Source organism: Cynoglossus semilaevis, chromosome 4, assembly GCF_000523025.1.
Source record: "Cynoglossus semilaevis isolate Cse_v1.0 chromosome 4, Cse_v1.0, whole genome shotgun sequence".
Taxonomy (NCBI): Eukaryota; Metazoa; Chordata; class Actinopteri; order Pleuronectiformes; family Cynoglossidae; genus Cynoglossus; species Cynoglossus semilaevis.
The window spans coordinates 8,738,173-8,762,694 of NC_024310.1; the positions used below are offsets into that span (position 1 = coordinate 8,738,173).

The following is a 24,522-nucleotide window of genomic DNA, read 5'->3' on the forward strand; positions in this document are numbered from 1 at the left end:
TCTGTTTGAAGTATATCATTCCAGCACACATTTCCAGCACCTTTGTCAATCATTCCCCCTCAGGTGTTTCATTTACTAACTATAGTTGTTTATTGCTCCAACCCAGAGGTCTGCATCCTATGGCTCTTAGCAACAGCTTCCTGCAAGTTTAACCTGATACATTTCATATATATATATATATATATAATTGAATTTGTAAAATATTTTTGATGAAAATACCTTATTATTTTAAAAATTCTTGAACATTTCCTTGTTCATTTAGTTATTCTGTTGATTGATGACTGTTTGATTAAAAGATCTATTAGTGTATACACTGCAAGGAAATGCTTTTAATGTAAAAAAAAAAAAAAGACATTATTTGTTGTACTAACCCATTAGCAACAGATCAATGTGTCTCATTCTGAGTTACTGCACATGGTTCACACACATTTATCAAATTCTTTACACAAATCTTTTTATTATATTTTATTTTATTCTGTCCTTTTGAGGAAGCTAGCTTACATTAATGCAATGTTTGTTGTCAAAAAAAGACAAGACAAATAACCCTTGTAAATCCCTGCTCTTACTGTGCACAATGAAGTGTCAACTCTCAGAGAAGTTTACAGGAAAAGTGCACTTTTGTGGCGTTAAATGTCTATGAACGTGAGATGGGAGCAAGGTGGCTCTTTTAAAAGCCCCGAATCCCGTTTGTTTACGTCCACCAGCAGCACAGGCGAAACCAGGGCCAGAAATGTAAATCTCCAGGCACAGGTAATGCTGGGAGAAATGACAAGGCTCAGCCTTGTCTGTGATGAATCTGGTCACAGATAAGGTGGTTTATCCTTGAACATTTCATATACCAGGCCTCATCCGGGATATCAAATCTGAAGTTGCGTCTGAGGATGTGACCCTGAGCACCTCTGCGTTTGTGGGATCCTATATGCCAGAGATGGGATCAGTTCAGCAAAACTGACTCTGCTTTTTTCCCTCTGTTATCTGTGCTGTACAGAAAATAAGATCCGTATCTGTCAGATATACAGCGCGACGTCTTGTAAAATGTATTTTCTTCACTTCATCGTGTGTGCAGTATTACAATAAACAGTTTCATTATGTCTGTCATTACTTGTGCTGAGTACGTATGTATTCTCATTCATAATGATAGTTGAATTTGACCCTATTAATACAATGGATATTCATTCTGGATTTACAGAAATATCTATAGAGCAGAAGATATATGTGAAATACTATTCACAAGAATATTTACAGTACGTCACAACTACTATGAAGGATGTCAGTGACAGAAATTAATCTGACATCAACAGCAGATGGATAAAAGATTAAAACACTGGTTTTGAACATCTTATTGTTGATGTTGTTTCTTTAAGTCATTCTTCAACATTATTCCTTTCCAGCTCTTGGCCTTTCTTCAGGGCCTGTTTACGTTCTACCACGAAGGATACGAGCTAGCTCAGGAATTTGAGCCATACAAACAGCAGCTCCAGTTCAACCTACAGAATGTAAGTATCGACACTGTAGGCTTGTACATAAAGGCATCCAGCCATGTAATCACATTCTGCAGCTTATCATGCTCCGATATAACAAGCATTGTTTTTTACAAATGGATAGCAGTGCGGCTAAAAGAGATTTTGTGCTGCACAGAGGATCAATATTTCCAGAGTGCTGTGTTGCAGGCCAGTTACTGGGGGCCATTTAAGTCTCCTGTGTCAAAAAAAGTAGTTAAGAATTTTCAGTAAAAGCACAGCCACTGACATGCCCCCACCTCCATCTTTCTGCCATCACTTTGAGCTTACCATTTGCAGCCCAGGGGCTGGAATTTTGCTTTGACCTGAAATGTCAGTGCCACTGCTTTGACAATTTTCTCTACATAAGCTTCACTCTATGCCTTCCAATGCAGAGAGCTCTAATGTGAGCAAGGGAAAAAGTTGAGGCTGTCAGACAGCCTCATGGCAACCCGGTTGACTAAAAATAAGAGACAATTTAATGCAGCTTCAACAACCTGTCCTGGAGTGTTTCACATTTAAAGTTATGTGTGTGAGCATGCATGAATAACATACAGTGTATTTATTCCCAATGGATTTTATCTGGAATTCTCAGACACTTAATTCATCAGATGTTTAACATTGTGTCAGATAAATTAGGTTGATATACAGAAAAACAAAATCTCTTCGTCTTCTTACTTTCTCCCACCAAGACTCGCAACAACTTTGTGAGCACCAAGCAGGAAGTGGAGAAGTTGATGAATAGAATAAGGTCTGCAGATCAGGACTACAAACCCCCAGGCCAGTGGACGATGGAAGGCTTCCTGTACATCCAGGAGAAACGTGAGTCTTATAAGCTGGGCTCCCAGACATCAAGTCCCTCTCTCTATCTCTCTCTGTGTCTCTGTCTCTCTCTCTTTCTCTCTATGCTGCCCTGCACTGACGTGGTTTTTCTTCACTATAAATATGTCTGGAGTTCTTCTAAGCCTCTGTGAGAAGCTCCTCTGACACAGAACTCATAATTCAGCCTGTTTACGGATTTACTTTGATGCTCTCTCAAAGGGAGGAAAACCACAAATGGTGGGCTTTTATGGGCAAACAAGTGAAATAAACAACTTTGATTCATGACACATTAATTGCAAATTGATTTTCATATGTTATTCCAGAAGACTGCATTTGAGAGAAAAACACTTTTAGGTCGATTTTCTTGCTTTTTTTTTTTTCTATGTTGTTGTTCTGGTCTCAGGTCCACTGGGATGCACATGGATACGGCACTACTGTACGTATGACAGAGGCAGCAGGAGCTTCACCATGAGCAGCACTGAAAACAAGTCGTCAGGGAAACAGGTAGCTAGGTTAAGTATGTGGTGAAGGTGAATCTGGTCTGTTATTAATCTGCCGGGAAGGACTAATTTTAATTATATTTTCTTAACTTTTTTTGTTTGGTGTACAGTGTTAAAATAGTGGAGTTTTGTTTCAGAAACATGTGATTGGTCCAAGTTTAGTATGAGTTTTTGAACCTAGTATTCGAAAACTACTTAAAGTACATTTAGATTTAAATTGTATTTTTTATTCCATATTATTTGACCTATCTAAAGCAAAGTCCATTTTAACTTTATGATGAATGTAAGGTTAATTTAATCTATATCAATCATTGTTTTCTATTCTATGGCATGTTTGTTTTTTTTATATTGTTTTACTTATTTTTTTAGTCCTATTCCTAATCTTGATTTTGAGTTTATTAGCTTAACTTCACCTTCAATAAATAGTTTTGCTACATCACTCAATATTTTGGTTTAGTTTAGTTTAGCTTACACTCTAGGTGGGAAAGAATATTAAAAAGTGTGTGTGAAACAAACTGTCCTTTGAGTCTTATAAGACCGTCTCGCCCTGAAGTCGAAGAGTCAGAAAAACAAGTAGAGATGAAAGAACTGTAAATTGGTCTCAGGAAACCAAAGAAAAGTTCTAGAGGCAGTCGAATGGCACAAAGATAACACAAACCCACAAATTGAAAAATAACTTAGAATTAAAGTAACCATTTGTGTGTTTATTTTTATATATTTTTATTTATATAAGTGGTATTTACATTCCAGTTACAGGCTTTGATGTATGTTTGTATGTATGTTTGATTTTTTTCTGTTTGTTTTAATATTTTAGAACTGCCTTGTTATGAACCAACCAGAGATGTTTAAACTCAAGTCCTGCATTCGCAGAAAGACAGACTCGATCGACAAGCGCTTCTGCTTTGACATTGAAGTGGTGGAGAGGTCTGTATTTTAACTCTTCTTTGCATTGTTGTTACACTGCAGCTAAAACTCCTGATTGGTTAAAGTCACTTTTACCGTCTAAAGTGTGACAATCAGTGTTTTTTATTATTTATGACGTTTTAGGAAATGATCATTATTTCCAATATGTTTCCACTAATTACAAACAGATCTGTGTAAGTTAATTTACAAAGCAGTGCTACAAAGCTCAAGATGTGGCCCCAAGATCTAAAAGTTAAGTCATCTGCCCTAACTAGGCGTCAGAAGTAGAGTATAACTTGCATCTCAAAAAAAAAAATTAAAACAGCATGTACAAAGGTGAAAACTTATTCCATCGTAAGCTGTTTTAGCTTGACCACAAGAAGGTTTATTTTCAACTTCCACCTAGGATTTTGACATGTATGCATGAATAAGTCTCCTCCTGTCCTTTGCTTGAAAACGATGTGATGGACAGTAATCCGATTATAGAGCGTAGCTGAGCATCAACTGTAGCTTGACCACACAAAACACACATGTAGTTCTGTTGTGGTACACTAAATATATAATCTACAGGCTACTGGAGATAAAGTCATTGCACGTTGCATTCAATTTAAAGCAAATGTCAGTGATAAATGTGTAAAAGAAGCATTTTTATTAACAAAAATGTGTCCTTTGTGTGGTTTGTTTTGGTCTCATGCAATTTCTGTTCTGTTGAAGAATGCTGACCCTACCAATTAACCCAGACTGTCAAGGGAGTACTGTTGCATTTGAACATTATTTACAATTTGTTTAACATCTTCAAAGTTTCCCTGTTTACCAGTGATACATTTTTAGCACTGTTTTGTCTCCTGCATGTTCCTCTAATCCTCTCTCTTTCTCTCTCTTTACCTTCTTTTTTTCTTTTTTCTTTCTTTTCTTTTTGTTTCTGTGTGATTGTAGAAATGACATCTGTCGTGGAACTCTTTTCAGACCAATTCAGTTTTTCTATAAAGTCCGGTACGTGAACTGACCAGTGCTGTTGCATGCAATGCATGTTTTGGGGTTTGTTTATTTTCTGGGTTGTTTTTTGGTTTTGTGTGTGTGTTTGTTTTTGTTCACATTCTGAAATCTAAAATGCTGCTGCTTTCTAAGTGCTTTAACATGGGTAACACAGGTTTTTAAAAGTGAGTTAACAATATAATTTGCTGCCATTTTATGTGTTACAAACTAACGGTAGGTTAGTAGTTTAATTCATGTGTCTGACCCAGAGTTCTGTTCATTTGTATGTGCAAGCACTTTGGCAAAGGTTATTGTGAACGTACATACCAACATTGCAGTTCCCCACATAAAAGACCTTTGTGGTGATGTGAGAAATTTCCTCACTGCACCGTAAATGCCTCTTCACACGCCGTGTTCCATTTTCACAGACAGATAAGGCCTCACATCTCTCTGCAGGTTCACCCGTGCTTATTTGAACCCAGATTCTTTTCCTTTACGATATATCATCCTATTTGGAGCGTGTGTTGTTGAAGAGTACAGTCTGCAAGGTCACCAATATTTGGGCCACGTGGTTGTACTCCCAGGGCCCCAATATGATGACAGGTAATGCACCTGCTCTGTGGTGGACTTCAGGGACATGCTGATGTAAACATTATGAATTGTTCTTAAACATCTATATAAACCCACCACAGAGAACATACATTTGAAGTGTGCATACAGCATTGCAAGAATATATGTGCAAATCATGTGATTGCACATGTTACTTTAAACCAGAACGTACTTAATGTCGGAAATGCAATTTAGTCAAAAATAGTCAAAAATGGTATAAACTTTTAATTTGCCCCATAAAAAAGAGTCATGATTTTAAACTTTCAGAATAGCTAGAGGTTGATATTAAAGATTATTTAAAAAAGGTTGCAACTACTTGACTTTTTGTATTTGTATTCATATGTAGAGAATAGTAGTTGACACAACCCTGACATTGAAATACTTTAATACCGTAATTTGAATTCTTAAAGTTTGAAAAGTAAAATGAATGTGGTCTTGTCTGACACAGGTCCCTTTATTTAGTCCTACACAGTAATTAGTTCATTGACTGGTGGTGTTCTAAGAATCTGTCACCTTGCTTTGAACACGATTCATAAGTGAGTAGTATTTAATGTTGGAACACAAGATAAGGGATTTACTGAATATTAAACTCCTATGTGTAGTTGCCTGTTTATGCACAGTCACTGCATCGATCAAACCTGATCCATGGGTGTTTGATGAGGGCTCATTATTGTTCCTCAGAGTTTTACTGAGAGGATATCGTTGCACTGCAGCACTTTGGCCACCAATACTTACCTGTGGCGGTAACTGCAATTTATTTGCTGCAAAAGTCATTTGTCATAAACTGTGAAGCCCCGAGGTGCTTGTTCCAGCCACAAGGACATTGTGGGCCACGATCCAGTCAGTTACTAGTTCATCCTTTTCATCCTTCAAACATCCTGTTAGACACAGCCACAACCATTTTCTTCATGTGCGGAGTATAAGAATATGTTTAAGACAAAAGTATTACGTCGCTAAAATATATAAAGGATTTACACGTTAATTAAAAACACCCCAAAACAATTGGAAAAACTAAAAAGTGGTTATTCAAGTGTCTTCATGGGTTTTTAACTATTTTTCTTCACCAATTTACCTTTATGAGGGTCCCAATATAAAAATGTAGTTTTAACGTCCGAAAAAATTATTTTGTAAAAGCTATTTGCAGTCTTCTATCTTGTCATACAAGTACATTTGAATAGTATCACTTGATGACTTCCCTCACGAGAGTCTACTACTGTTTCATAATTGACTTCGCTCTAAACAGTCCCATGTTAGACTGTTAAGGGGGTGGCGTATAATAGTGCGACTACTTTATGTTAGTTTTTTATCCCTTCAAGAAGGTGTTTAATTTGTTATTCAAATGTACAAATTAATTATAAAATGACTTCTGGAAATATTTGAATTTCAACACAACCAGCAGGGGGTGGAGGGGTTACTGTTTCTGATTAAATCCATTTTCACACTGACATTTTTTCACTTGAGACATTTTGACAGATGAGAGCCATTTATTAAACAAATGTTGTTTACGATGACTGTGTTCCATCAAATGTCCCAGTGAGTCTGTGACACTCTGTCTGAATGTTGATGATCAGGGTTCTAAAAATAAAGTACATACATTGACAGCGTTCCTGCCCGTTTCTCAGTTCAGATTGGAGTAAAATGTACAGAACTCTTACCACAAAAATGTTAAAATATAGTTTAGAATTATTCTAAAATAACAAAAAATAACCCCTTTTCACACATTTCACAAATTGTGAAATGGTAAAAAATAAATGAAGCGTTCAAAATCGTACTGATTTTTGAAACATGTCAATTGTTTTCCTAAAGGGTTGCTGATTTTAAAATACCTTTTTAGGTATTTTTTTGGGAGAGTGGGGGGAGTTAGATCAGCAGAGCGAACACCACACGACAGTTGGTGATGTTAACTGTCATTGCTCAAAAGGCAGTACTGTTGTGAACAGCTATCACATTTTTTCAAATGCACAACATGTTCCACAACAGTAAACCCATTTCTATTTCAAAGACCAAAAACTACACTCGAAGACTACACACTTAAAGAGGCGTGCGTATTAAATTAGGAGTGAGAGTTATTTTCATTTCTTTCCCATAAATTTGCATTTGTAAGATTTGGTCTTCCTCCAGCTACATCCATTTCTTATATATAATTTATGGTTTTCTGTGAAGAAACTGTGCGATGAGAGGCGGAGGCAACACAAAGTGTGACAAGGTGGCAGCTCACTGTTAATAATGTTTTTTAACACAACAAAAGCTACGGTTCAAAATTAAAAAAAAAAAAAGCTCAAATCAAGACACTGCCATCACCGTGATTTACGGTCAGTGTTGTGTTCCTTTGCTCAACAATCCCCAGCTGAGTAGAACTGATTCTATCATAGTAAAAAAAAATGATAATAACAATAATACCCGACCCAACAAATTTACCTCGGTGACGCATGTATGGGTCACCACCCACCCTTTAAGAACCTGGCTTTAAATATTGTTCATTGCGTTAATTTTCGCAACAAAATATTTAAATCTTCTTTTATAAATTTATTGTAACACATGCAGCCTCTGCTCATACTAACTGTCACTCCTGGTGAAGGTGGTGGTTTGTTTTTGCTGTGATTTTGTTTTGTTTGCCAGTACTGTATCATCAGCTGTGTAGTAGCCTTGTTGTTGTCCTACAGCAGGGTAACATTGTCTTGTAGCTTTAGAGCTATGACATGGGAAAAAGCTGCTTAATATAAATAACAATGCATGCCGGGTGCCAAATTATCACTATTAATATTCAGCACATGTAGCTTGTGATTGGTTGTGGGAAGTGAGGCACAAAGTCAATCCAGGGTACAGTGTGATGTCAAGAATCTGCTCATAAAGTTATTTTGGTCACTCTAGTTCTTTTATAGTGGTCTCAGCCAGTGTAAACAGGGTCCGTCCAGGGCCTTTGAGGCAAAGCGACCAGACTGAGAGCTGCTTTTCTCTAAAATCTCCCCAGGCATGGTGTCATGACGTTGCAGGCCCTGTCAGAGTCCAACAGAAGACTGTGGCTGGAAGCCATGGATGGCAAGGAGCCGGTAAGGCGCTCTGCCGCTTTGTCTTCAAAGGGATTTATGTTGTGTCTCAGCACTGAGAACAATGCTCAGGCTGAAACATTTGTCACCAGTGCCCTCTCCTGGCCACTCGAGAGTAGGTATTTTTTTCACAAACATGACCTCGCCACCCACCAGAGCTGAAGATAGAGTTTCAGAGTAAACATTGTGCCTTGTTACTGTTTTCTGGAGTTTTCTTCAATTCTCATGATAATAACTTATAAAAACTTTTTTCTTTCAGATTTACAACTTGCCAACTATTCTAAGCAAAAAGGAGGAGAGTAAGTGTTTTATTTTTTCCCCTGTACAAATAAAATACAACTTTCTCAGAAGGAATGAACTGACCAGACACTGACTCTCACTTACATATACACTCAGAATTGTATATATAAAATACATATATTTTTACCACTTCAGACTAATACATATATTGTTACCACTTCATGCTATCCTCGTTGTGTCCTCATTAACACAATTATTTGACATCCACCCACTCGGCTGACATGGCAGAAACTTCCGGCTCATGGCTTGTGTCTCATTAGTGGTAGTGCGAGCATAGAGAGAGCCTATTATTCCAGCAGGATGTGTGTTTAACCCGGACTGTTGCTGACACGTCATCCCTGTTCTCCTGTTGTATTACAGCGTTTCTTAATGAAGCCGGCTTCAACTTTGTGAGGAATTGCATAGACCTGGTGGAGAAGAGAAGTGAGCCGTTAAATCTCAAAGCTCCCAAACATGGCAGTCATGACATGAGTCACTGATGCACTCTCTCTTATCATTGTGGTGCAGGTTTAAATACAATGGGACTGTACAGAATTGGAGGAGTCAACTCTAAAGTACAGAGGCTGATGACTACAGTCTTTTGTAAGTAACTTTGATGTAACTAATTCATATGTTGTACTTCTGCGCAGACATAGCAGAAATAATTTAAAGGTTCATTGGTTAACGGGCATCAGGTGTCCATCAGATTATTAGAGTTCCCCAGACAGGGAAAATTGTCAAATTGCAGCAACAATGAACAGAGGTAAATTCAATCCAACAATATACAATAAACATGGGTTCATTCAATGTTGTAAAAATATATACACCTGAATGTCAGCTGATTTCCTTAATTTCATTAAGATTTTTTAAAATATATTGTTTTAACTTAACTTTAACTTGTGTTTTTTGGCTTTATTTAAAATCTTTGTCAAAGCTTTTAAAAGTCCAGTTAAGAAAACAATATATACACACAAAGTGAAAAGTGGCCAGTAATAGATGAAGTCAAGATCAAAAGTAATTTTGGAACAATCTATGAATGTTCTGTATGTCTATAAAATACTATTGGGAACATTAGTGATTAGTTGGTATGTATGTCTATAAAATACTATTGGGAACATGCAATAACTGCAAAACTTCACATCTACAAATAAATCAATAATAATCTAATCCATATCAATTCAAATTTAAATCTTAACTTTGTACTATAAACACAACCTTCCATTCAGTAAATGTTGAAACCTGAAAAGTTAAAAAGAAAAAATAAAGTTAAACAATGTTAACCTCACAAACATGAATTATTGTTGCATTAAATATGAAGAGACATTTGAATCCTCAGTCTTTGCCCAATCCGCAGTTACTTTTCTGACTGATCAATTATTCAGCTTTTTTCCTCTGCCCTTGGTGGATTTCTTTGAAGTTTTCTTTTTTTTTTTTAATAAAAAATAAATGATTATCCTTAAATGACATGTAGAACAGCAGTCAAAGAGCTGGTATCGTGATCTCTGTGTCTTGGGAACCATTTTCTTTTTATCATCTTTTATCTCTGGTTACGGGGGAAGGGGGCAAAGCTAAAGCTCCTCTATGACCCGAAGTGAGTAAAGAGAACCACCTAGTGGTGAGACAGAGTTATAGCACCTTAAGCTTGCGCTTCTCTGGCGTTACCATATAAGTAGAACCAGCCTAAACCACCCGTTTGCTTTCATTACAAATAGAGGTTATTTGTGTGAATGTTTTTTTCCCTATATCAAATTCACCATCCATGTCAACCAGCTGGTTGTCCTGCACATTATGTTTATTCCAGAGCCTGCTGCTGATACTGTTTATATAAAAAAGCTCTGATGCTCATTTAAGCATTGAGACATTGCAGGTCACCTTGGTTTCTTTCACATTGTTTACACCTGAACCATTACAGGGATTAAAAAACAAAACAAAATGTGTTTACAACAGCTCCCAGGGCACCTGTGGACATGGTCCTGGATCCAGAGACGTGGGACAACAAAACCATTACCAGTGGACTAAAGAATTACTTCAGGTCAGCCTGCCCCGGCACCTTCTCATCCTGGGTTGTCAGGAATCATCATTATCTCCATAATGTCTCTATGATGCCTCGCCTGTGACTCACTCAGGAGGGGAGATGGATTCAAAGGCCCAGAGTTACACTAGAAATAAATGACAATGATCATCTTCTTCTTCCTCTTCATTTTTCTCAGGTGCCTCTGTGAGCCTCTCATGACCTTTAGGCTCCACCAGGAGTTCATCTTGGCTGCCAGTAAGTTATGGAACTTACATAAAATAAAACAAGTGAGGCCAGAAATACTTTCTAACGTTTCTACCATAACACCTAAATATCTTGGCTTTTTTTCAGAGTCAGATGACCAAAATGTCAGGGTGTGTGCTGTCCATGCTTTGATTCATAAGCTGCCTGACAGGAACAAGGAAATGCTGGAGCTGCTAATAAAACACCTTGTCACGTATGTATCACTGCCAGGAATTACTTTTCAGACACCTGAGTGACGGTTTTGCTCATTATGGTTGATGATTAAGTCCCTGTTCTGTCACAACGTGGTACATGATTTGCATTCAACACATCTCAGAAGACAACATCCACTTTCACTCATCTCACTTTGTCACTTCTGTCTCTTTTACCTGCAGTGTTTCCAAGCAGAACCAATACAATCTAATGACAGTGTCCAATCTGGGCGTCATCTTCGGGCCTACCCTGATGCGCTCTCAAGAGGAAACTGTGGCCGCGATGATGAACATCAAGTTTCAAAATATTGTGGTGGAAATACTTGTTGAAAACTTCAATAAGGTGGGTCTCAGTATCAATTCATGCCATATACTTTGAGAAGCTTTATATAATAAATAGTAATTTAGTAAAATTAATATGGAGGGCAGAGACAGAGGTTAATGATAAAAAAGTCTTTGAAGTCACATGTAAACAGAGACTGAAATATTACGACAGGAGCGTCTTTCTGGATTGATCAATAATGTCCCTGCTTTTAATTCCAGATCTTCCAGCAGCCTCCAGACCCTAATGTCTCAGTCCCCCAGCCACAGAGCCACCTTGGCTCTCGCCGCAACAGGGCCATCTGTCTGTCAACAGGGCCCAGGAAACCCCGCAGCATTTACACCCCGACACTGTGCCTGGCTGATGCAGACAGTGAGTACCAGAGCAGTGATCAACATCGCAGGTCATCACCATTAGTTGCCAAAACCCACCAGTGGCCTTGTCAGACACCTGCAATCCTCCTAAAAGACCCCCTAATGTTATCTAAGTTTTAGAAGAATCTAAACCACTATGATTATAAATGGCTTTGAATTTATTTTAAATCATAACAAATTACCTTCTTACTCAGCAGGTTTTAACAAGGGCTTTGCATCTGCCTTCTTTTGGTCCCTGCATAGGAGACACTTTAAGCAGCAGTCCGGGCAGCACCCCCATGGGCAGCATGGAGTCTCTGTCTTCCCATTCCTCTGAACAAAATACATCCTCCCATACTGCCTCTATCGCTCAGGCCAAGGAAAGGTCATTTCTTGGCCTTCACCAAACACCATCCAACAGCCCTGGAAGCACAGTGTGTATGAGTAGCCCAGAGTCCAGCTCCAAAGAGGATATGGGTCGCACAGATGGGGAGTCGGAGGATGCTCTCAGCACGTCCTCAGTCAGTACAGCACCCAGGTTGTCTCCTTCACCAAAAAAAGCTCCGCACATCCACAGTGACCTTCTCAGACCAGTACCTTTGCTCAGCTGCTCCCTCCCTGAAATCTCTGCATTTATTAGAAGGTGAGATTAGTTAGATCATTGATTTGATTTTCTCATTTAGCAGAAATTATTACCTGAATTTTTGATGTTCTGCACCTAAGCCAGTGTTAATATGTCAGATGATGATGCAGCAAAGTGATCTAAAAAGTAGAATTTATATACAAACACCATTAATAGAAAAGATCCACCACCATCTGTGACTTCCTATTGCCTTTACAACCAATAACGTTATGGTTCCATAGTGTAGCGGTTAGCACACCTGCCTTGCAAGCAAAGAGCAGAGCGTCCTGTGTTTGATTCCCAGAGGAACCACATCTGTAATGGCGCCTCCTGTGTGGCAACGTGTGAGTTGCAACTTTATACTAAATGGGTCCGTTGCAAAGACTCACACTGTAAATTTTCTCCTTTGTGGGGCACTCAATTATTATTAAGTATTTATTTTTTGGTGCTTTATCAATACTCAAATGGAATTGTATTTCTAATTGTATTATTTTTGGGAACTGATGTTTTTTTTCCTAGGTTCTGAGCCATTATGGATGGTCGTCAAAAAGTTATATCTACAGGATGTTATATATAAAATACACAACTTAACAAGCAAACAAGCATCTTTCAGGAGGCAGCAGTAAAAGTCATGTGATGGTTAATGCAATTAACTCCTCTGAAGACAAACATGTCCTTGGAAAAGCAGGTGAACAGCACAAATGGTCAGTTGACCAAGGATGTGTTCTACTACAGGAACAGAGTGTGTGCAGATAAGAAATCAAGAACAGTACATAATGGTCACTCTGCGCTCCGCTGCTGTTAACCACACATATTGACCACAGTCATATAAAGATCCTGCGGTGGAGGCTCAGAATCACAGAAGTCGCCTTACCTCAGAGCCTGGTTCATTTACACGTATTTAAAATGTGATTTACGCTGCGTCCCATCTCTGTAATATATTTTTAAGCTGTTTCACATTTTCCTATCATTTCTGTGTTTTAGTATTTGCAGAACTATTTTTTTTTCTGCCCTGAAGTCCACAGGAGCTACTCTGGATCTGCCCAAAGTCTGTCTTCAGTGGGAGCCAAAGAGAATTTCATACCACCTGACCACCCAGAGCTGCCCCCCAAACATGTGATCCACAAGAAGCTGGACACCTCCGTCAACAACGGCTACCAAAGACCTGGCTCAGTGTAAGATTCATCAAACAGGCCTGAATATATTGGTGATATAAATCACCATTATCATTCTCATTACATTGCCATAGGCTGATGGTCCAGGACTTTTCATTCTTCATTATTATAACATTTAGTGATGTTAAATATCTGAAATATGTCAATATCTATCTATCTATCTATCTATCTATCTATCTATCTCTCTATCTATCCATTCATCCATCCATTTATTAACCCACCCATATACTGTAAGCCACCCATGAATTTTTCATCAGTGAGGTGATACAAAAATACCAGTTACGTTGTCGTGATTAGTTGGTTTACAGAAGGACACAAGGACGCATTGAGAATTAGACAGATGATAGACTGGGCTCCTTCTCTCCTTCCTTCCCTTTCTGATCTGTCCTCCTGTTTCGTCTGTTTACGAGCGCTGAGAAATCTCAGCCATCACAGGAGTATGTGTTAGCAGATTTATGTCTCCTCCTCAGTGGTGGGAGAGCTGCCTTTAATTATGCTTTGCCTGCTCCAGGGTTGATGTGACCCAGCAGCAGTCTGCACTTATTCTCTCGGGACAAATAGATTGTTTGACTTGTCATGTCTGAGAGGGAGGTCACATGCTTTCTCAAGTGGTATCCTTGTATAGCAGCCACTCTGCCCAAGGTCCAATTGTCCCCTTGTCTCCGAGGTTGTCGTGCGCAGGTTCAAGAGCAGCCGTATGACACATTTGAACTTGGCTCAACTCCGAGCTGAATCGTGGTCCACCCAGAGGAAAGAAAACACCCGCATTGTGTCGTCACGCCTTTTACCTCCTTCTAAACAATAAGTAATGCTGGCCAGGCCAGGTCACGAAAAAGTGGAATAATTTATTTGGTCCGGAGTGGAAAGGTTACATGGGTTTAAATTAGATATCATCAAGCTTTTGTCCTGGTCCCGGGGTCATTTGGACAGATTTGATGTCTCTAAAACATTTGGTTCAATATTGTGTCCATCAGAGACTTTGCTCCAGTGAAATTGTTTAATAATTGTTTTTAAATTATTCCCAGTACAATTTTATCAATTTGAACTTTATTTTGGGCAAGCCCTTCTGGCTAACCTTGTGCTTTTTTATTCATGCTGAACCTTTGTTCTTTTGTCTTTCTTTTGGTATGTTTTTCTAATTTTATTAACGTGAAGAAATATGCCTTTTTTATCTAACATTTATTTAGCTTTTTTCATCTTTTTTGTCACTTTGGTGTTTTTATTTCTATATACCTATATTTTCTTTAATTTGGTCAACTTTTGCCAAATTAACTTTTCATTCATTTTCATTCTGGTTAAAGTTTTAGCCTCTTTATTTAGCCTGCTTTTATTTTATTTATTCTGTATTTGAATTACTTTTCCCTTTTTGTGCTTTATTTTCAATATTTATTTTGCTAAATAAATCTTATAATAATGTAATAAATTCTTCCTTGCTTTTGGATATTTTAACAACAACTTTGCTATTTAGATTTATTTAAAGTTTTATGTTTCTTAATGTCCTTATTTTTCGCTCAATTTCTTTGTCAATTATATGCTTTTTGGCTAACCTTAAGTTGTTTACTTTTTCAGGCTAGTAATTTACTAATCATTTAATAACTTTGTTTTATATTCTTGCATGATTTACTACAATAAAAGTTTTTAATAATTGTTGTATTAATATGATAAAACAGTGCTACTTAATTGTTGTTAGGGGTAATGTTGGAGCTTTTGACATCCTTAAAACATGACTTACTTTAATGTGTTCATTAAAAAGTGTAAGCCCTCCTTGGTATGGACAGTGATATACAAATATAGTTATATTTTGTGTTCCCTACTCTTATGTGAGAAACTAAGAAAAACAAATTGGTGTAACATTAAATAAACTTTATATTATTCTTTTGTTACAGGGTTGCAGCGAGAGCCCAGCTGTTTGAAAACCCTTCCTCCCTCCAGCCAAGTCCACTAGGAAGGTACTTTTAAAGAAACACGTCAAGCTCTGCAGCAGTACAGCCACATTAATCCCCCTCTTATCAACAAATCTGACATGGCATTGCCTGTTTTGGTTTGTCTTTATAGAGACGCCAAGGCGATATACTCATGCAAGGCAGAGCACAGCCATGAGCTGAGCTTCCCACAGGGGGCGACCTTCTCAAATGGTGAGCAGCGTCAGCAAAAGAAAGAAACATTAAGCTGTCTTTTTCAGTTTGGACTCAAATCCTTGCAGCTGCAGCAGAGCTGAAAAACACACACAGACTTACAGGCTGGTTGTAACGTCTTGGTGTATCACAGCAACCTCTGATTCTCATTCTTTGCTGGAGACATGAAATATTCCTGCTCTTAATGTGACATCGTCATTTCCAAAAACCCTAATAGCCTGTGGAATTTTTTTATTGCCTGTTTCTTTTTCCATGAAGGGATGACTTGGCCCATAACCAGTGCAGACAGGTCACTGTAACCTAGAGATGGAAGGCACCAGTGCCTGTTCCCTGTTAGCACAGCCAGCAGAGCCTGCAGCCAAAGGCAGAAACGTCAACAAATGCTCCCTCGCACTTACCAGCAGTCACAGCACTTTTATTGCTCTCAACAGTAAATGGCTATTTTTCATCCTTATTTACACAACAATTCAACAGGCGCTGCATTTGTTTCTTAGTGGTTACAAACAAGTTCTGGTACTTTAGCTAAATATCTTCTTATTCATGATTGACCAGATGGTGATGCTGATTTCAAGCCTAAATCCTGTCCAGACCCAGTATTTATGACAAACACTACACAAATAAATACATTATTTTAAATAATTCCCCAAGTCATTTCATACAGATGCAAATTTTTGACCAAAACGTGTTGTTTTTCTTCCCCTACGACTCATGTACTGTGTGTCTTCCTCTCTGTCCTGCAGTCTACCGTTCTGTTGAACCAGGCTGGCTCCAAGCAACATACGAGGGGAAAACAGGTTTAATTCCCGAGAATTATGTTGTCTTCCTTTAATCCGTGGTAAACAATAGCATCGTTTTCATGGTATCCATGGAAGAACCCAACCATATGGATGTCAGATGTACTTCAGACCTTGATCTACTCTTAACAGATCTATTAAGGCAATGATGGCTGTAAAAATACACAGTTGTACCTCCTCCTTTTTGCAACCACTTCAGAGCTTAATGACATTCAAATGGTCGACCCATTGACTGCACTGATGTCTTTGTCCCTCTGGTATTTCTAACAAAATCACAAATGATCAATTGCATTTAATACAGGTTTTATTGACAGAAATGGTAACAGGACACTTTCACGCTTTCCACCAAAATTGTAGGTTAACTTCAACAAAACATGCTGTGACTTTTAAAGAAGAGATGTTAACCTATACAACAGGACAGAAAAAACAATATGCCTTTGCACCTTAACCATTATATTTTATTGGCATCTTGAATGTCTTTGAATTTATAGTCCCACAAAAACCTGCATTGTGAATTGGAAGTTTTTATAAAGTTATGTTTGTTTGTTTTTTTAACATATCGGACTAAATCTACAAGAAAGATATAGGGTAAATCTGGACAACACTAGTTAGCATTCAATTACACTTCACAAATAACACGAATACTTATGAATGCATGACACTTGAGCAGTGTAATGTAATTGCTCATCCATGTGACAGATGACTTAATCTGGTTTAGGGGTACATCAGCATGTAGCCAAAGGGAGCCTTGGATCAAAGCTCTGTTTTTGCAATCTAATCCCTCCAAGGTTTTATAAATTATATAAATGCATACATTTATAATCATTACTTTTTAATTTAAAAGGTAGACTACTGAGATTGCCATATGCTCAGTACCCAGACTACACATGTTGCAGATTTGATCCTTCACAGTTTCAAGCACATCTGTAATGACATACCTTTCTTATGTCTACTGACAACAACAAACATAAATCAAGAGCGATTAAGCTACACATGAGTGACGCTGCAGTTTAGTTGTGTTGGTATTTCAGTTTTGACTTTTTATGTGTGATTGTTGTCCAACCACTGTCTCTACTCACTGCTGATGTGCACTTTTTTTCTTAACGTTTTTTCTGCACAAACTTTTTTCCTGTTACTTATCAAAACCTCATTGTTAGGTAACTCCTGTTACTTATCAAAACCTCATTGTTTCTGTATCTTGCTAAAAACATGTAATATATGTTTGTTTGTTTTTTAAGTCTTTTCAGAAAATTTCACAAGTTTTGAAACGTTACATGCTTTATCCTCACTGGTACACTGGTGTACTGGTAATGACAAAACGCTTACCAGATTATATTTGGTAAAGATGAGATTTATTATTTAATTTTATACTACTTAAATTCATAAGTAACTTTTAAAGTGTTAATGTTTTATACGAAAGGTTTTCCTTACTTCAGTTTTTACAATCTAGTTGGACTCCAAAAATGTTCTTTCTGAGCATGATAACAATGTATTTGGCAACAAGATTTTAGATCTTGCCAGGATCATGATGTTTGTTCCATTTACATCTTAAAGAAGGTGAAGTGACCTTGGAGCATTAATAATGAAAAATACTCCCTTATTGTTGGAATGTAGTTCGACCTGTCACGGAAATGACATCACTTCCTGAATATGCATGATTTGGCTTTTTTTTTTGTTTGTTTGTTTCCTTTCATAAATCGTCTTCTGTGTTTATGCATGTTCATTATTAAATAGTGTGATTTATTCAACAGGTGTGATTTATTTAACAGGTGTTTCTTATGTTTTGTACATATACATATATATGCGTGTGTGTTTATATATATACACAGCATATACTGTGTGTGTGTGTATATTCTCTATTTGATTCTAAACAGCACTTCAAACTGTGTGTGAGTCGTGTGGTCAGACAGGAGCAGACAAAAGGACGGTGTGTTGCTGGGTAATTCACCCATCAGATTTGTATACCCTGTATTAAACTATGGGTATACACATCTGATAGATAGAATTCACCCATCAGTGAGTACAGACGTGAGTGAGAAGAAATAGAGGAAAAGGCACATTCTTGACTGGACAGTGTCAGTGGAGAGGGATTACAATGCAAATTGTAAAATGTGTCGGCGACTGTTTTCAAAGGCGCAGGATGTGCTGCCACTGACATCACACAGCAATACTGCATACAATGCTACAAGGAGTGAAATCATGTCAAATACATGCAGCAGCAAAGCACAGGCAGTTAAGACGGTCTCGGAGGGTGACGTCAGAAGCTGAAAAAGTTTGCTGCGCGCTTTAAAAGCCACAGGTGTAAAAATTACTCCTAATTGGAGGCTCGACCTGGTAAAAGTAAGTGACTTTTAAAATGTTCTTCCCTGCTGTTTGTGCACAGCTTCGTTGTTTTCTACTGTGAATTTCTAAAAAATCGTTTATATCGTATTGAAGAGCTACGTCGGGATTTCTGCGCACGGAGACCAGATGGAAGTTGTCCAGCGTTAATGACACTGAAAGACAAGGTGAGCGACGTGTGGAGTCAAACTCGGGTTTTCTATTCAATGAGAAAGTTATTATTTGACAAATATTGTGCTAACTCTAAAACTATTTTCCAGATTGGTCATCCTGAAGATCTTCAAAACAGTAAGGAAGCATCGTCTTTTACTTATTTTGTTTTCTGCGGCCGCCGTGTCGCTGCTTTGCTCTGCTAGGCTACTGTATATCAATTTATAGCAAAAATATATCAATTTGTTTTTTAATTGTGTCTGTTCTTAAAGGTCTTTTTTTTTCTTTTTTGTTATGAAAAATACACAGTTACTACATTTTAACATTGGAATTATCATTTTAATCAACAATTGGACACAGAACCACATCACACAAATAAATAAAAGTCTCAACATTTTAATACATCCAATAAAAGTCTTTAGTGCAATATTATTGAAATGCAGCAAGAAGATGCTTCTCTTCTGTTTTTTTTCTAATTTCTTCGCTTTTTACTTTTTAAATCTGGCCCCCGTCTTCCTGTGTGTTCCCAGCCTTTAATGCAACGCCCCGTCGCTTCTTTCTGAGGGTCTGTGCCCCCTCCTTCCTCATATAATGGTTGGTTAGAGCAGGTGATTGGCATTTTAGTGTGCCCACTAAAAAAAAAAAAAATCTTGCCCCAACCACATGTATTGGATTCTTAGCTGAGAGCTGAGAATAAGTAGTTGAAAAACATAATCTGATAAAAGTTTGACTCTTTGAAGAATCTTATATCAGAGTTGGCACGGTAACAGGTAAAACAATGCTCTTTTATAAACATTGTTGCGTTTATGGCTCAATTCTTCGACATGAGTGACATTATTAGACTGATAAAAATGTATACATTGTTTAAAAAATACTTTTTTGGACCCAATACCTTCATGCAACCTTAAGATGCGCTACATATGTCATGTGACTAAAAATATGTTTAGACGTGAACTAATTACAGATGCCATCCAAACTGTTCAACAGTACGTGCAAGGGTTAGCATCTGTGATAGCATAGAGGAGATCAGTAGCTATAGCAGAGAGGATCAACACATGTGTGAATGTATTACTGATACAGAGGTAAATAATTTGTTGGAATTTAGAAAAGAAAAATGCTCCTGTCGAGACAATGTCCTCTATCATTACATAGAGAGACATGCTTGATTGACCTGCCTGCAGTCCAGATCTGTCTCTTGACCACAGTAAATCATCAAGTGCTTCTCAAAGAGGAAAACATTTGAAGACATTGGTGACTGTGGACTATTGAGAAGTTCAAGGCTTTTTTACAGTATGAAACAGAAATATTTATCATTTTACTTTTTAAATGATTAAAGGACATGCTACAGAATAAAGCTGGAGTTAACCAGTGGTAAAATTCAGCTTTTCTGTTGTTGTGTTGCAAATGTTAACTACTAAATAAAGTTCTAAATTACTTCTAATTTTTTTAATCTCTGAAAATAGTTGTCTTTGTTTCTTCTCCTGAGTCATGATACTGTTGTTCCTATTAATCATATTTTGAAATGACAGGTATCACCTGTGGGAATATAATTTAACACTAAATATTTATGCTGATATAAAGCACGTAACGATTTCTACAGATTCTTAAAATACACTGCGTATGAACAAATGAGTGTGATCTGTGCAGCAGAAATGGTGAGCATTATTGATTGGTGTTTATAATATAATATTCATTTTTTTGTAAAACATCAAAGTGTTGCAGGATATAGTTTGTCATAGTCCCTCCCCTTTAGATGTTCTAAAACGGTTTGATTTATTACACAGACGACTGAATAGAAATGAGACAGATGCTGTGAATTATCCAGTTGCACGGTGTCTACAGAGTTGGGGTTGTGTGTGACGGATGTCATCACTTGGTGTGGAATAAGAGCGGCCTCACCATGCCCGCCAGGACCTTGGGTAGCTGGGAAGAAATTACTTCTGTCATCATCTCGGGGAACTCCACCTTCAGGGCGTCTGCTTGGATGAAGGTGCTCAGACAAAAGAGGTTGACCTTCTTCACGATCTGTTGGTGAAGAGACAGTGACGTTGGTCTTTGTGATTAGGCAGCATCATGATGTGCATTAATGCATTTGTACTCAGCTGTTTGAGGAGACGTACATCATGCATGAGGTCCATTAGTTTGGTGAGGCGGTAGAATCTCTGTGAGCTGGCCACCATTCCTTTCTCCTTTATGTGAATAGCCCTCGTCAGCTCCCGAATGTAGCTTTGTCTCATATCCTCAAAAGCAGCCTGACTCTTGAGTCCCTCGAGAGGCACTACAAATATTTCCAAAAGCAACATTGTTTTTATTAACTATAAATTGGCAGCATGAATGTTGAATCTACTACAAAAATATGTCTGCAAATCTCCATGCTGGACATTTCTATATTAGGATGTCATGGCAGCAGCAGCAACAGCAGCCGCTAGTTGCTACATATTTTGAAATAGTAAATCAGTACAAGTCTTGTTTTGGAAATAATTTTTTTTTCACCTGTATTGAGAAGAATAATGGCTTTCATGCAGAGAAACTCCTCACGCGTCACCTGGAGATTTGTGAACTCCTGGGGAATGACCTGCATGGCCAGACACAGGTCATAAATTGGTGTCCTCCTCATTTGATCCCTGAGGCACAAAAAGGAAACTAATTGATAAACAGAACAAAAAACACAGAAGATATGTTATTCCGACTGTTAAATAGTATCTTTGTGGTCATGGTTACTCACTGGCTGAGGATTAGATCAGGAGCGAAGTACAAATATTCACTGGTGACATTTTGAAAGGAGCGCCAGCCAAGAGAAAATACCATGAGGTTCATCCATGAGTACTGGATGAGGGTCATCTGGTCATTGATGTGAAGATTACGGAACCCTAGAATAGACAATAAGGAGCTCCTTCACTATCAAACTGCAGTTAAAATTAAAACCACCATTAAGCTGAGGGAGGAGTAAAGGTAGATGGATAACAGCATCATTGTGCATTCAGCTGAAAGTCAAAATTCTTCAACATACATTAAGAAGGTTAGAGTAAAAATATTGTTAGAGTAAATTATTTTTTTTTATGTTTATGTGTACTGTCTGAGCCTGGCAGATTTTTCTTGTGCTCTAGTGTTTCAAAAAAAATGAAGGACCAAATGTCTCTCTGACCTGTGTCCGTAAGTGTAATGCATAAAGCAAGAGCCATCTTCTTGGTTAAGCTTTGACTGACTGTGATTAGTTTCCATTCCACCATTAATGAATGTGTTTGGTGGATGTGGGCCATTTATTCATGAACAAACACGAATGACGGGCAGGCAAAGTTTTGAAAGGTGGCAGAGAGGCCTGATCTAGACCAGGTCACACTGACATTAGACACAGACTGGAACTCTGACGTGGGAGTCATTACCTGGCAAAGACTTGGACCACCTGACGATCCGCAGCAGTTGCTTCTCACACAACCGATTAAGACTTGTTAGCAGAACGTTGGAAACTTCAGGCTGTAGGTTGTCATGACCGGAGCATGTGACGTCTGGTTCAATGTTTTCAAGGATGCTAAGGATCTGTGGGTTAAAGTGCACATCTTGGATGCCTGGTATGCAAGCCATGGTGGTCAGGGCCTGGCTGTCACCAGACATTGCCATGTGAGACTGGAACATCAGGGACGAGGGCAAACCGAAGGCTTTTAAGGCTCCAAAACGTTTCAGTTTCCGGCCTGTAAAAGTAAGACCATGTTGTGTTCTTGAATCGACACAGAGCTTCAGTTAACTTTCCTCTTTTAAAAGATTAAATCCCTTATAATAGAATATGCATAAAGGAAATTCCCGAAGGATTAACAAAGTTCTATCTAAAAAAACATTTTGCTGTAAAAAAATTTCAGATCTGCTGTTTCTGCTGCATAACTTATCTTAGTACTTAAAATTACATGTAACTGTAATGTAGTTGGATTGCATTAGCTTTGTGTCAGAAGGGAATAGAACCCAAGGCTACCTCCTAGCATCATCCCAGCTTCATAGCACTTCCGAAGGCGACATGCAGGGCAATTTTTCCTCCTGATTTTGTCCACAATGCAGTCGTTCCTCCCAGCGCAGAGATAGCTGTGATGACCTGTTGAGTGAAAAGTGACAAAATGCACACAATTTTTCAATTTTTTTCAAAAACCTTAGTCTTGTTTTGTTTGTTTTTTTTCTTTCAAATTGGTAGCAAGGCAGAGACACGTAATGAGGGGAGAGCAACGCTGAAGGGCTCTTGACTATTAGCATGGCTACTTCACTTCACACGGCAGCATTCAGAAGAGAGAACCTAAAGAAGAAAATTGGGTAGAGGAAAGGCTGTGAGGACAGAGTGACACAGCCCTGGTGAGACATAGTGGCTTTTATATATCTCACATCTGAAGATAACAAGGTAAAAACAAGTCTAAGATGAAGAACACGGTGAACATTGGTCAGTGTGATACTGTAGCTAATGACCTTTTACCAAGTACTGTTGAAGGCCAGAGAAATATGATGTAGTAACTCCCTGTCTATGTAGCACGGTGTTCTATGCAGATCTTTGATAAATTACATAAGAGTTTCTTTTCCAGAGGCTATACACACACACACACACTGAGAGAAATCAGCAAACTTGAAAAGATACATTGTGATGAGGGAGACAGAAGTGGAGAGATCTAAGAAAATCCCTGATAACTGTGACAACAGCTCAGCTTATTTTAATAGTTGATGATTGTCGAGATTTTAGGACTTCATGGCAAATCAAGTATTATAATGAAAACGGGCTCAGCAGTTTCCACTGTGATGTTTAAGTAATATTAGGGAGCATTGGTGCATTTTAATTACTAATATTGTTTTTTTATATATATTGTGCACACGTTTTTAAATATGCTTCCATATCTACTTAAGGAACACACTAAGGCAGTGCTTCTCAAATAGTGGGGCAGCCCCCCCTAGGGGGGGCGAGGTCGGGTACCAGAGGGCTGTGAGGGGCTTCCAATGGAATATGGCACACTGGACATAAATGTACTGCTGTTATGCTTGAATGATAACAAGCCTCCAGTCACTAGGTGGCAGCAACTCATACAATGGTTTGTACATATAAAAATATACGTTATCAGGTTCTCAATAGTATTTCAATTGGGGTCTGAGGGTGTGTGGGTCCGGGGGGTTTGAAAACAATTCTATCCCCAAAGGGGAGCATGACAGAAGAACCACTGCACTAACTTGACCATGCTTATTATAGCCTGTAATGCAATATTTTATGTCATGCCTTGATGTTAAGTTGTTCAGGAACATGAGAGAATGCATGAAAACTGTATGTGCGACAGGGATCCATATCCTGTTGTGCTGAAAATTTAACTAATTAACTCTATTTCATAAAGGGGTTAAATGATCAAACTTTGTAGAGTTTTTCAAATTATTAGTCCTTTATTCTAGATAGGGTAAAATTGTCATACTTTAGATGAAAATCATTCTGTTTTTAGCAGAAATAGTATTTTAACAAAAATAGAACAACAAAATTAGTTTGTTGTTTCTAGCCTCGTTAAAAAGCCTAATGTAAA

The 24,522-nt window shown here is 38.0% G+C and overlaps 3 protein-coding genes across 4 annotated transcripts in view; 2 read left to right on the plus strand and 1 right to left on the minus strand.

Moving 5' to 3' along the window:
- The window catches only part of arhgap42b (Rho GTPase activating protein 42b), a 60,537-nt gene extending 43,400 nt beyond the window's left edge, over window positions 1-17,137 (plus strand). Inside the window, 19 exon segments of the mRNA XM_017032068.2 lie at window positions 1,392-1,496; window positions 2,192-2,321; window positions 2,725-2,825; window positions 3,636-3,745; window positions 8,280-8,358; window positions 8,615-8,654; window positions 9,016-9,078; window positions 9,163-9,237; window positions 10,582-10,666; window positions 10,845-10,903; window positions 11,000-11,105; window positions 11,287-11,446; window positions 11,647-11,797; window positions 12,043-12,340; window positions 12,342-12,421; window positions 13,419-13,575; window positions 15,462-15,524; window positions 15,631-15,710; window positions 16,451-17,137. Of these exon segments, the coding sequence (XP_016887557.1) occupies window positions 1,392-1,496; window positions 2,192-2,321; window positions 2,725-2,825; window positions 3,636-3,745; window positions 8,280-8,358; window positions 8,615-8,654; window positions 9,016-9,078; window positions 9,163-9,237; window positions 10,582-10,666; window positions 10,845-10,903; window positions 11,000-11,105; window positions 11,287-11,446; window positions 11,647-11,797; window positions 12,043-12,340; window positions 12,342-12,421; window positions 13,419-13,575; window positions 15,462-15,524; window positions 15,631-15,710; window positions 16,451-16,539 (2,031 nt within the window). The 3' untranslated portion in view covers window positions 16,540-17,137.
- A 1,660-nt stretch (window positions 17,138-18,797) lies between these two features.
- The window catches only part of cep126 (centrosomal protein 126), a 22,861-nt gene continuing 17,136 nt past the window's right edge, over window positions 18,798-24,522 (plus strand). The window contains exons 1-3 of one of the 2 annotated variants that reach the window (XM_025054828.1): window positions 18,798-18,844; window positions 18,941-19,011; window positions 19,105-19,132. The gene's annotated coding sequence lies outside the window, so the exon portion shown is untranslated. The remainder of the gene's footprint in view (window positions 18,845-18,940; window positions 19,012-19,104; window positions 19,133-24,522) is intronic. The other variant, XM_025054827.1, reaches the window with a different exon arrangement.
- pgr (progesterone receptor) overlaps window positions 19,152-24,522 on the minus strand; it is a 7,889-nt gene continuing 2,518 nt past the window's right edge. The window contains exons 3-8 of the mRNA XM_008308970.3: window positions 22,959-23,075; window positions 22,378-22,683; window positions 21,720-21,864; window positions 21,488-21,618; window positions 21,115-21,272; window positions 19,152-21,019 (exon numbers count right to left, since the gene is read on the minus strand). Of these exons, the coding sequence (XP_008307192.1) occupies window positions 20,864-21,019; window positions 21,115-21,272; window positions 21,488-21,618; window positions 21,720-21,864; window positions 22,378-22,683; window positions 22,959-23,075 (1,013 nt within the window). The 3' untranslated portion in view covers window positions 19,152-20,863. The remainder of the gene's footprint in view (window positions 21,020-21,114; window positions 21,273-21,487; window positions 21,619-21,719; window positions 21,865-22,377; window positions 22,684-22,958; window positions 23,076-24,522) is intronic.